Source organism: Gadus morhua, chromosome 2 (assembly GCF_902167405.1).
Source record: "Gadus morhua chromosome 2, gadMor3.0, whole genome shotgun sequence".
Taxonomy (NCBI): Eukaryota; Metazoa; Chordata; class Actinopteri; order Gadiformes; family Gadidae; genus Gadus; species Gadus morhua.
Window position 1 is genome coordinate 4,261,686 of NC_044049.1, and position 13,812 is coordinate 4,275,497.

Here is a 13,812-nt window from a genome sequence, read left to right on the forward strand (position 1 = left end):
TCAGCTGTGCTTAAACTTATGATCGGCAAAAAAAGTTGTGCGTCTCTGGTCCAATATCGAATTTGCGCACACACGCATTTAAGGAGCCCGACACAATACTGCATATGGCTGGAATTGAGACTCAGTGCTGAATAGAAGTGTGCATAGTGGACACTCAGAAAGGGGTCAAACACAATATGGAATTTATGCTAAACGTCTGTAAGATGATTCCTAAACATAAAGGCTGGTTCCAGTTTCTTCCTTTTATTAAATCTAATCGTGTGTGACATGATTCCTAAACATATCAAACAAAACCCATACACTGTGGATTATTCATACATCTACAAGGACAATGTGTTCCCTTTTATTAGACATACACACAGACACACACACACCCAGACACACACACACACACACACACACACACACACACACACACACACACACACACACAGACACACACACACACACACACACACACACACACACACACACACACACACACACACACAAACACACACACACACACACAGACAAAAACACACACACACATCCTTTTCAAAGAAAGAAGATACCTGTTAAATATCCTGCAAGGTAATATATAATGTGCAGACTTTGAACCCTCATAAACATGCACATGTGGTTTGACACTGTTTACTATATGGTCCTTTATCCTGAGCTCACACAAGGCGACCAATGTCAATTGAAACCACTCTATGTCTCAGACTCCCATTAAATATACACCAGTGTATGTGTGTGTGTCTGTATGTCATCCAAGTGTCACAAACTAGACATTAGAGCAGATTGATGTAGTGCATCTGCTAGACTCCTGTGTGAGTGTTTGCTTGCGATAAACATTCCAGTAAACCCAACAATGTAACTGTCTCTCTGCCCTTCTTTATGTTTCTCATCTCTTTATCCTTCTCTCTATATCTCTCTCTCTATTTGCACCACACACTCTGTCTCTGTCTCTCTACCCTAACAAATGCGTTCACTCCCTGAAAAACAGTCATCCCTATCCTACCTAACCCCTTCTTAACGTACTCCCCCACGCCTCCCCACACACACACACACACACACACACACACACACACACACACACACACACACAGACACACACACACACACACACACACACGCAGTGTTAGGATGAGGGGAGTGAGGAATTCTTATATAACACTCCCCCGCCCACCCCCAGTAGTTCTCCACCTTGTGTGTGTGTGTGTGTGTGTGTGTGTGTGTGTGTGTGTGTGTGTGTGTGTGTGTGTGTGTGTGTGTGTGTGTGTGTGTGTGTGTGTGTGTGTGTGTGTGTGTGTGTGTGTGACAGAGGGAGAGGAGCGTGGGCTGTTGGCTGAATATGGCCATGGCTGTCCCCCCAGCCCTCTGTGTTTACTCCACAGAGATAGCAGATAGAGAGACACCCCCCCTCAAGGAGAGGAAACGATGCCATGTGTGTGTGTGTGTGTGTGTGTGTGTGTGTGTGTGTGTGTGTGTGTGTGTGTGTGTGCCTGTGCTTGCGTGTATGCGTGTGTATGAATGTGTGTGTGTGTGTGTGTGTGTGTGTGTGTGTGTGTGCGTGCCTGTGCTTGCGTGTATGCGTGTGTATGAATGTGTGTGTGTGTGTGCTTCTAGTGTGAATTGTTTAATCTTTATGAATGTTTACATAGACATATGGTTCCATGAAGGAAGTTAATAATGATGTGTGTGTGTGTGTGTGTGTGTGTGCTGTATGTCATAGAAGAGAACATATTGTACATGTTGATGTCTGTGTAATACATCTCTGCACAGATGTTGGCCACACCGGAATCACTAGAGAATTTCCTCCATGCCATGCCAGTGGGTTTGAATGTGTGTGTGTGTGTGTGTGTGTTAGTGAAATTATTTTTAGTGTGTGCGTGTGTTAATCTGCTTTTGTTTCAGTGTGTGTGTGTGTGTGCGTGCATGCCCTTGTACTTTAAAGCAACGGCTTAATCTGCTGTCTTTATCTCACTATAGATGTACCATTCAATGTTGTCTTGCAGAGCCTTTGGTCTTTTTCTCTGTGGAAGCTGTAAACTCTGGCCAGCCTTTCCTTCTCAGCCTCTCACCCGCTCTCACCCCTGGGCTGCCTCGTGTGTTATTCTTAACGTCTCCGTTAAAAGCTCCATAGCCTATCAAAGAAGCTCTTATTTGGCTATTAAAAAGGGTCGGGCTATTTAAGCAGGTTAATAGGCAAGTGCTAATCCATTAAGTTCAGTTCAGCTCCTCTGTTTTCTATACTGCTTTGGGCTGTATTGGGGTTTGATTAAATGTGGCTTGGCTAGGCTTAAGTGGATCTATTCCACCCTCATTTCCTGTCTGCGTATGTTATGACCTGACAGAAGACCCGGCCTTCTGCAAACTCCTTTGTGTGATACTCGGTGGCCATGTTGTTAACAACCAAATTAACGCAATCTGGTCAAACCAGGGATGGGGCAAATGCTTTGGTTCATGTGAGTATCGCTATTTTTTGCCTTCCCCAATACTAGACACTAGAAATAAAACAACCATTTTATCTTAGATGAGGCCAATTATGGTACCATCCTACAGAGGGCGCTGTAGTGTATTCACTTTAAGTCATTTCAAATCAACTACTTCTGGTTTGTATGGTCACATTAATTAAAAAAAACATGAAGGACCTGTATCCCAAAAGATACACTCAACAACAGCTCACAACAGAATATCGGATTGCAACATATGCCGAATCGCCATATGTACCGAATCGCCATATTCACCGAATCGCCATATTCACCGAATCGCAATACATATTGTGTAAGCACTAGGGCCGATTCTGGTCCTGAGCACACACCCCTAATAAACCAACACGGTAAGGTACCTGCTTGTGGTACTCTATGCCCATGCTGAGCGTGTTCACCAGGATGGCGATCATTATGCCCCGGTTGAAGTATTTGCTGTCCACGATCCTCTTCAGCTTGTCCCGGAAGCGTCGCCACAGCAGCACCACCCGGTTCTTGGGTTCGTGCGTGTGCCCGTTACGCCGCCGGCTGCTCCGGCCACGCCCCGTCCGCAGCTCCGCCCCCTGGTGGGCGGGAGGTATGTAGGTGTTCTTATGTCAGAAGCACCAACATGGTTGAACATTGATCACAGAGCGAACAAAACAAGAGCAACTTTTTGTGCTGTTTCCGTCTTGGATTTGTCTTGCGGGCTTTATATTTGGTTTGTTCTTTCTCGCTTGATTACTTTCTCTTTGTCTTTTTCCTCCTCTCTTTTTCATTTATTTCAGTCTTACTGAAGAAAGGTTGCGATTACTATTAGAAAACATCAACAGAACTGTCGCTCGGCATTTCCTTGCTACTTGGGGACGGTTTATTAAACCGGAACGATACCCTTCAACCTCGGCAGGATGGGTGGAGGAAAGAGCTGCTACATCTCGATTTACAGCTGAAATCAGCCGCTTTTTACCCTACCTACTCAGTTTGGATTCAATTGTGTTTGGATCGAGTCTCACGGTTGCCATTTTATTCGGATCCATAGCCATGGCAAGTAGTCAAGGGAATGCTTGAGAACTATGAGACTCAATCAAAACACAATTTGACCAGAACACAGTGAGGCGAGGCAAAAATGTCTGACTGCAGCTTGAAGTACTTTGTTTGTTTTTTTCCTTTGCTGTCTTTGTAAACCTAAAGCTCTCTACTATTTGGGAGAATCACAGGCGTGAAGTTCTAAAGGACCGTATCCCACGGCTTGAGGCAGCACTAGGGAGAGGATGCAGAATAAAAGGCTGCATACAACCCAATCAAATCGTTTCCTCCAATTCCTCCTAACACTGACACATTTTTAGAATCATGCTATATATCCTAACGTCATACTCATTTATGACGCATAGCTCTCTCCGCCATCTTTGCTGGCATCTTTTCACATTTATTACATGAGTATTAAAGCTGTTATAGGTACGATGGGAGAAGACACAGCTAGAAACAACACAGAGACGTTGACACTGAACCACCAAAAAAAATGGTTTCTCCCTCTCGTCTCCCTTCTTCCCTAGAAACTCAAAACCGATATTCTCAAAGATCCTTTAGCTCAGACATAGGACGGCGTTGCCATTTCTCCCCAATTACAAAAGAGATGACAGCTGTTGAATTTAGGTTTAGGTTTAGGTTCTCGTTGATAGCACCTCACTCCCCCTTTCCTCCAGCTCCCACCCCACCCCCAGCGAGCTGACCTGGGTGTAGTCGTGGTGCAGGCCGTCCGTGTCTCCCCCGCGGGGCCCCGTCTCCAGCTCGCCCAGTTCCAGCTCCAGGCTCTCCAGGCTGCGGGCACACATGGGGCAGCTGAGCAGCTCCAGGAGCAAGGGGCTGGGGACCACGCCCGCCAGCTGGTACAGCAACCGCTGACGACCTGCCACCAGGGGGGAGGGGGAGAGGAGGGGAGAGGAGAGAGGAGATGGAGGAGGGGGAGGGAGGAAGAGACAGGATGTGAGATGGTCAGCAGCGCCCATTGTGTTGGTAATACATATGATATATACAGCTCATTGTGAACAAAAGGTTGGAAAGAAAGAAAGAAAGAAAGAAAGAAAGAAAGAAAGAAAGAAAGAAAGAAAGAAAGAAAGAAAGAAAGAAAGAAAGAAAGAAAGAAAGAAAGAAAGAAAGAAAGAAAGAAAGAAAGAGCAGAAAAAGGAGAGAAAAAAAACATAAAAGAAAGAAAGAGGAACATAAAGATAAAAAATAAATACCACACAAGATCCCCGGATCAAAGTCAACAAGCAGAGTGAAGAAGAAAAACAATCAATGCCATTAATCTGGTACCCTTTACAACGTGACCAAACATAGTCATTGTGCGGTCTGCTGCTGAGGCTCTGTACCTTCACCCTGTAAGACCCTGTATGCTCCTTAAACCAAGCTTCACCCATTTCTTAAGTCGTTGCTTAATTCCTGTGCAAACTGTGTCACCTTTAATGATGAGCTAGTGAGAGCGATGGAGAGTACCAGGGAGAGATCGGCTCCCATTGGGACAACAGAGCCGCGGGCATATTAGTGAAGGTGCTTGATCTAGTCTGCATAATGCAGATGCGGCCTGCAGAAGAACGAGTGCAGTACACACAGGATAATATGTCTGTATAAGATACTGTGTCCATCAACAAGGTATCAGACGTCAAGTTTGTTCTGAACAAAATGTAAAAGGGAATTGGTAAAAAGGAAAAAGTTAATATAATAATATAATAATATATAATAATATAATATACGTCCAAAAGCGCCTTGTTTGTGATTTTGATTGATTGCATTTGGAAATAACTCATTTGAATAAAGTCATTACATTCCATCGGTCATCCGTCCGAAATGTAAGTTATATGAGTGAACATTCAGTCTAAATCAGCTCTAAGACGTCAGAAATTGGACATGACTGATAGGTAATCATTACCAGCCTACAAGCTGCATGGGTGGGAGTAAGGTGTGGCCCTTTCTATATCCTACCGTTCATCGGGAAGGCTTTTACTAACACTCTGTTTCTCCGTTGCCTTATGTTCCTAGATACTCCCATTTAACCGGCCCTGGGTTTCCACACAACATCAGCCCTCACCCCCGCTAGCAGCTAAACGATGTGTGTGCTTAATTACATCGGCAGTCCCGCCGCGACAGCCTGGAGTCTGCTTCTATGTGTGAGTGTTTTTGTCAGTGTGTGTGAGTCTCGTTTGCATGTCAGTGTGTCTGTGAAAGTGAGTGAGTGAGTGAGTGAGAGAGAGTAAAGACAGTATTGTTCCTCTGATTGTATTTCATACACATCAAATAGTCATAATAATATCAAAACGTGTGTGTGATACATAATTCTATATTCTATCAGATCTTTCTTTTTTTTCCACGTGCTTGAACAATTAAGTCAATGCTGCTTATGAACGTCAATTTAAATGCAATTTGCTTGCTTTCTATTGAGAGTCTAATATGTAGAAATACAGCTCAGCCTTCTCTCTGTGCCTCTACCTTGTGGCCACTCTATAAACAACTATATACCGTAACTATAAAGTAGTGATTGCAGGAAGCTCAGCTGTTTTAGTCCATTCTGAGGCTGACCTTCCAGGGAGAGAGAGCGGTAGTAAGAGGTAGTGAGCTGGAAAAGCGGAGAGGTTATGGTTCAAGAAAGAGCATACAGAGAGATCAGTAAAAGCAAAGAGGGACAAAAATGGGTCCCAAGAGGCAAAAGCTGCCGTGCGTGAGGAGGACAAGTGAAGGGGAATTGAAGGGAAATAAACAATGTTCCCGAAAAGAAGTAGGGATTGGAGAGGAAACAGGTGATTCAGTCAGATCTGCTGTGTGGGTTTGGGTAAGTGTTTGAGAGGCGGTCTGAGTAGGTTGTTTCGCTGGACGATTTTTCGGGAACGTGTGTGTGTGTGTGTGTGTGTGTGTGTGTGTGTGTGTGTGTGTGTGTGTGTGTGTGTGTGTGTGTGTGTGTGTGTGTGTGTGTGTGTGTGTGTGTGTGTGGGTGTGTGTTTGCGCGCGTGTGCGTGTTCGTGTTGGTGTGTGTGTGTGTGTGCGCGCGTGCGTGCGTGTGTGCGTGCGTGCGTGCGTGCGTGCGTGTGGGTGCGTGTGTGTGTGTGTGTGTGTGTGTGCGTGTGTGTGTGCGTGTGCGTGTTGGTGTGCGTGCGCGTGTGCGTGGGCTTACTGTGCTGGCCCATGAGCTGGTGCAGCTTGCTGAGCGTGTCGGTGTGCTCCGAGGCCAGGTGGTGGGGGGGGTGGTGGTCCGGGCTGGGCCCACAGTGCTGAGCGTGGGGCGGGGGGGTCTTACTGCCGTAGCTGCACACGAACGAGGGCAGGATGGTGGGGTAGTTCATGCCCCCGTTCAGCCGACCCAGCAAGGCCCCCATCCCCTGGGTGACGACGGGCGAGTCACCGCCGCCGCCGCCGCCGGCACCGTTCCCGTTCCCGCTCCCCGCCCGGGCCACCAGGGACCTCATCTCCAGCTCCTCCAGGCCGCGACCGGTGGTGGGCGAGGTGGCCGGCGAGGGGTGCTTCCCCCCGTTGCTGAGGTGACAGTGGTGGTGCTGGTGGTGCTGCAGCAGGTTGTGGATGGGCCGCAGCCAGGGGGCGCTAGCCGCCGGCCCCGCCCCCCCGCAGCCCCGTGCCAGGCTGTGGCTGCTGGTTCCGCCCCCGTTGCCCCCGCCGTTGCCCCCGCCGTTGGGGTTCACCTTTTTACGGCGTTTACTGCATTGGGAGGTCAGGAGGCAGGAGAGTTAGGACACACACCCACGCTCGGTGTGTAGATGGTATCGGTGTACAAAAACGGCACGTGGCGCTCACAAACGATTCAGTTGTTTACACATAGGGGGAGTTTACGAGAGACCTCTGCTTTATATGTACATGAACCTACAGGTTTCAGGTTTGTACACACGTCCATGGTTTGCACAATCCCCTGCGAATGGGCAGGGACGTAGCAACCGTGGTGTAGCAGTAAACACTGCTTTGGATGATGCTGCAAATGCTTGTTGTTTGGTTAATAATATCAAAGCAAGGTCGAGGACTTGTTGAATCGTAAGAAAAGTAGGCATAGCACAGAATGCAAATGACGCCCTCTTTATATTGGTCGATGACTGGTCTGAGCATGGGACTCGGCAGCGCTTGCGGGAGACATTCAGTCTTGATGACAGCCTATCTCTCGTCAATCTGCATGCTGGAGTGTTTGGACAGCGGTTGTCTACATCTCTCGCACAAACGCTCTCTCGCCTGTTTGGACGGAGAGAACATCTCTCTTTGCGATTGTTTGCAATTATCGATAAGTAGATTCCAAGCACTCCTGTAAACAAGGCCATTGTATCCAATTGTTATTCTTGAATCAAATTAAAAATATATATAGTGTTCTTGTTGTAGGGAGGCGCACAGCACAATAAGAAGTAGGGACACACACTCAAAAGTCAAAGCTAAATGATGAAAGAGCCTGAGAGCCCAAGAGACTAAGTGCATATTGAAGTGCCTAAGAGGGGAATTGCAGCCAGTCAGGCAAGCACAATGAATTCTGGTGCAAAACCTTCTGCAATTGAATCTTGCGGCATTCGATTTTAACCACAAGTACAACAACAGCTAGACAAAAATCTTTTTAAAAACGCTAGAATAAAACAAACACACATGACTTGAATCTGGGGACCCCATCCCACACCCACATACCCAGACGAACACAAACACACACAAACACTCACACACAAACACACACACAGACAAACAGAACCATACACAACTGCACGCGCACAAAAACACACACACAAACACACACACACACACACACACACAGACAAACACCCACATAGACAAACACACACAAATATACACACACATTCAAACAAACAGACAAGACAAACTCATGCACACACACACACACACACACACACACACACACACACACACACACACACACACACACACACACACACACACACACACACTCACACAGAAACACACACACACCTGTGCCAGCCAGAGTATATCCTCTGGACCCGTCTCCGGAGCTTGCGGTACAGGTGGCTAACGTAGCGTAGCATCTCCTCGTAGCAGGAGCCCGGCTCGCTGTAGCTGGCCAGCGTGGAGTCGTTGGACATGTAGCGGGCGCGCTGCTCCCGCATCAGCGCGTTCTCCCGCTGCTTGGTCTCCGAGAACTGGGTGGCGATGACCACCAGGCAGAGGTTGATCATGAAGAAGGAGCCCACCTGGAGAGAGCACGCACGTTCCCATCAACACACTGAGGCTTCCTGCATGAAAACATCTCAGACTGATTTTTTACTCAATACATAAATCTTGGTCGATTCAAGTATTGACTCTATGAGTTTTTTGCCTTGCATAAAAAGGGAATAGTTCTCGGAAGTCTTAATCTCTCCAATTGTGTTAACTAAAAACAGTGTTAAATGTTGCGGTTGTGATGTTGTAATGTAGTGTGAGTTTGTCCCATTGCCTTTGCTTTGCTACAAAACTGTCGTAAATTACAGTTATTAATGATTCAAGTTTCTAGTTCTGACTGTATGAATAGTTTTTGGACCGTATAAACAGCAAAATGGCGCCATGCTCGTACCGTTTCAACTCCTCAAATGTGTTAACTAAAACAGTGTTAAATGTTGTAAGCGGTTGTGATGTCGTAATAATACTGTTGTTTTGTCGCACTGCCTTCGCTGTGGTACAAACAAACCTTTCCCAAGTGATAGTTATTAATAAAAATTCCTAATTCAAACCCTGGTCAATCGTGAGCGACATCAAGGTCATATTCAACATCCGCGTTCATTTCTTCCCTCATCTCCACTAATATTTCCCTTCAAGCAACCACCACATCCTCCCCCTGCCCTCCCCTCCACTCCCACCCCCGTGTCCTCGCTGCGATGCAAACCAAGCACTTCTCCACATCACACACCAGCCAGGATGGGGGAAAACTAGGTTGTACGGCGATGTAATATGCAGCCCCGATCCCTGACATAATCCAGAGTAAATACGACGGCCTCAGCGGTACGGAGCCCCAGAACAACACTGGGAACGCTGTGTGTGCAGAGCGGAGCGGCCCTGAGCAGGGTGGACGAAGGGGTGGCTCCCTCAGTGCTCCACGGCTCAGGGGTGATGAAGAGACTGAGGTTAGTGGTCCGTCACTGTGTGGGCTACAAAGGACCATTATATTGCCCCCCCTGCTGAGCATCAACTCTACTCTACGCAGGTGGCTCCGAATGTCTCACATCAAAAACAGTGCTACTAGTTACTAAATAATATTTGAAGTGTACTTACTATGATGAGCAATATGAAATAAATGAAATTGTAGAAGGAGTGAGCGTCCATGACATAGTACATGATGTCTACCCATCCCTCCAGCGTGATGACCTGGGGGGAGAGACAGCAAGAGTAGGGGGGGGGGGGAGAGAGAGAGAGAGAGAGAGAGAGAGAGAGAGAGAGAGAGAGAGAGAGAGAGAGAGAGAGAGAGAGAGAGAGAGGGAGAGAGGGAGAGAGAGGGGGGGGCGGTGGGGGTATGGTTTAATAACAAGGCAGTTAGCGAAACAATTACACACACAAAGAGCCTTAAGCAACAGCTACTCCTCTCTGGCCATAATCACACAGACTCCCTAATATCCTACTTACTTACACACAGATGAACACGCACACACACTTGGAGGCAGTGCCACATTTCTCAGCTCTCTCCTGAACTAATCTGCAGAATGAAGCCACTCTAAAGTGTGTGTGTGTGTGTGTGTGTGTGTGTGTGTGTGTGTGTGTGTGTGTGTGTGTGTGTGTGTGTGTGTGTGTGTGTGTGTGTGTGTGTGTGTGTGTGTGTGTGTGTGTGTGTGTGTGTGTGCGCGCGCGCGGCAGGCCATGGAGCTCTTACGTGACCGAGCAACAGAGATGCTGAGAGCGTAACGCAGAGGCTAAGCTCAGCCAAGCCCATAATATACTGATGCCCCCTCTGGCATCACACACAACCTGCCTGAACACACCACACACACACACGCACCCACAGACAGAAACACACACTTACACACACACACGCACAAAAACACCACACACAAACACACGCGCACAGCCATAAATAAAGGCAATACACACAGACATAAAAGTCGTCATTATTGCACACACATACATACACACCGTATGCAAACAACATAATCCTGGAAATGTGCGGCTTGCGGCTGATTGGTGTAGAAGTCAAGGTTTCACCCTGTATAGGCTCAGCTATAGCGGTTCATTCTGTACACGTTTGCAGATAAGCTGCCCCCCACATACCTCCGTGGATCACACATTCAACCACATATTTAACAGGGCAAAAGGAGAAATCATTGAGTGCATTCTGGCCTAGGACCTTTTATAAGTCCTCATATTCTTAAGGTTACATCTGCCTTAAGCTGTTCCAAGTACTATAGCAAGCAAGACCTGGCGGCTGGACACTGAAGCAGATTAGAGTAACCGTACATAAATAAATAATGACGAACTAAATCAGAAGTCTGTCAGCAAGACCGTTTTATGAAATAATATCTGATATCTAAGTAGAGGCAGTGTTTTGCAGGTACAAGAGAAGTGGAAAATCTTGGTGCAAACATCTCTTTAGGATTTCTGAGAAATTAAGTCATTTGTTGGGAAACCAAAAGATGGTTATGAAATCATATTGTAACCAGACAGTTTTGACTCTAACCTTGGGGATCTACATGTAACGTTTCAAATCCCTAATTTCCGATATTTCTCATCTGGATTTAATAAAGTCCATCTCATCTTATTGGCATGTCTATAACATGAACTCATAGCTGTGGCTATGCTTCATTAACATTTGCAGTTCTGTTTTTAATTTTTTTTCAGATAGAATGAGGTATCTGTACTTATTGTACTGATTCAGGAGCTGACTGACGAGCCAACAATGGTCTATGAGCGCTCGTCCGGTCAGGAACAAAGTCAAGCGTTGGGGTGTGTGACGGGACAGTCCTGGAGAGAGCCGCGGCGGAGGGTGACTGGAGGTGGAGAAGAGCGGTCCTGCCGGACATAACGATGATGTGTGCCGCAGGGAACACAGGTGGAACCTCGCTGCCCACGCTGGTACGAACCCCGTACCCCATCGCGTTTCGGAGCGGCACAATGGAACACATCACATATATTTATCGTTAACCACGCTGTGTGAGGGTCCAAAGACATGCCTGGCGGAGCTGTCGTAGCTGTCTGTTCAGGGTCAGCTGTTTTTAACCCCTAAGGCTCGGTCTACACCAACACACACACACATACGCACGCACACCTCACGCACACGGGGTGCAGGGACAGATCCCCCAGGAGATCCTTCAAAGAGACCTCGACAAAGGCCATACCATAACCTGATTGCCGCTTGAGGAGATGCTCTTATTCTCTCAGCAAGGTCATTTTGCTGTCCCTCTTGTTTAAGGGTCTGTAAATGTGAAAAGTTACCAGTCGGCTGAAAAGTGTGTGTGTGTGTGTGTGAGAGAGAGAGAGAGAGAGAGAGAGAGAGAGAGAGAGAGAGAGAGAGAGAGAGAGAGAGAGAGAGAGAGAGAGAGAGAGAGAGAGAGAGAGAGAGAGAGAGAGAGAGAGAGAGAGAGAGAGAGAGAGAGAGAGAGAGAAAATGAGTGTGTGTGTGTGTCCGGTGTGTGTGTGTGTGTGTGTGTGTGTGATTGTGTGTGTGTGTGTATGTGTGTGTGTGTGTGTGTGTGTGTGTGTGTGTGTGTGTGTGTGTGTGTGTGTGTGTGTGTGTGTGTGTGTGTGTGTGTGTGTGTGTGTGTGTGTGTGTGTCTGTGAGTGTGTCTGGTGTGTTTGTCTGCCCGTCTGTCTGTGGGCCCAGGAGTCCATTGACCTGGGGTTCATCACTTATTGTTATTAGAGACCTGCTGTGCTGGGCTGTTTTATTTATACAGTTTATAATTCAGGAGACTTAGGCAGAAATGCAACTCTACAAAGTGTTGATGAGGGGAATTCAGAGACAGGCAGGAAAAGAAAAGTAGGCGATAGAACAAGAGAAAGGAACAGAATACTTGTTTGCCCCTTGTTTGTTCTTGGTTGTATGAAATGCATCTGAATCTACGCCTGAATCTACATCTGATCAGTGATCTTGTTCCTGTTCAATCAGTTAAACAGAAAATTAAATCGAATTATCACTTCGTCTCGCTCTCTTCGTCCCTAAAGCAAACTAAATTCAATTACAAACCAATGACTTTTAAATGTGTTTTATGATGCTTTGCATATTTACCAGCAGTAATACATGTGCACGCACGTACGGAGCCACACGAAATCCAGAAATGTCATCTCTTCTCATCTCAGGCTGAAGGAGATGCTCGCTCTGGCATTGCCAAAAAAAAACCTTTTGATCGCAGAGACCTTCAAATGTGAAGCTGGGCCCTCTTATTTAACCTCTATCCATCTCTTTTACACCACACACACATACACACACACACACACCGTTGGATCTTCCTTTAATCCCTGTTAGGCCAGCTTCGATCCTTGCAAGGAATCACACACAGCATCACCCATCGGCACTCTGCTCACATTCTCAGAGTCCCCTGGGGAACCTGTGTGTGTGTGTGTACGAGCGAGGTGAGGACTGCCAGTCCCCGTGGAGGTATGTGCATCAGGCTGAAGTTGCATAAGCACAGGGCCATGACTATCTTCTCTCACCTCGTATAAACAGAGCGGAGCAGAGCTGGCCCTGACAGCCTCTCCAGGGGGGAGCACAACACCCGCTCTATTAACAGTAACAGCCCTCCGGAGAGGCACCCACGGGCATACGGAGCACCGGTCTGTCCCCCCCCCCCCCCCCCCCCCCCCTCCCCTCGCGTCTCTCACCTGGAATATGGCTATCCAGGCGTAGGCGATGTTGTCGAAGTTGACCGAGCCCTTGTGCGGGTTGTTGTCTCCCGCCCGACAAATGTTGTAGTACTGGTTCCAGTTGACGCAGCCGTTCCTGCTGGCCGCCGCCACCACAGCAACCGCAGCCTGGCCAATCGCGGACGAGCCCTGGGTCCGGGCGTCCAACGAGCACTCTTCGCCGGCCACGCTGAAGGCCGGGACGTCGTGGCAACGGAGCATTCCGTTCTCGCGGGCGGCCGAGCAGATGAAGGGGCTCTCCTCGCCCTCCTCTGACATGTAGTAGGAGCTCATGGACACGTTGTATATCCTGGGGGAACGGCAGGGCATGAGTTCAAGTGGTTCGCTTGTCATACTTTTGCAGGCTCACAACACTCCCCAAAGAGTTCCTGTCCTCTAATGACTCGGAGACATAAATCCTTTGTTTCATCACGGCTGGACTATTTTGCACCTGCCTTCCTCAGAACCGAATATCATGCCTTTCGGCCGATCAAACTCTCTGCTGCAAGTTTATTGATGGTTTGATGAAAAGGGACGCTATGAAGCCCCGTTCTGG

At 47.6% G+C, this 13,812-nt stretch overlaps 1 protein-coding gene across 1 annotated transcript in view; it reads right to left on the minus strand.

Moving 5' to 3' along the window:
• cacna1ha (calcium channel, voltage-dependent, T type, alpha 1H subunit a) overlaps positions 1 to 13,812 on the minus strand; it is a 107,541-nt gene that overhangs the window by 34,901 nt on the left and 58,828 nt on the right. The window contains exons 6-11 of the mRNA XM_030343714.1: positions 13,236 to 13,566; positions 9,702 to 9,794; positions 8,409 to 8,647; positions 6,616 to 7,154; positions 4,184 to 4,359; positions 2,834 to 3,037 (exon numbers count right to left, since the gene is read on the minus strand). Coding sequence (XP_030199574.1) covers positions 2,834 to 3,037; positions 4,184 to 4,359; positions 6,616 to 7,154; positions 8,409 to 8,647; positions 9,702 to 9,794; positions 13,236 to 13,566 — 1,582 coding nt within the window. The remainder of the gene's footprint in view (positions 1 to 2,833; positions 3,038 to 4,183; positions 4,360 to 6,615; positions 7,155 to 8,408; positions 8,648 to 9,701; positions 9,795 to 13,235; positions 13,567 to 13,812) is intronic.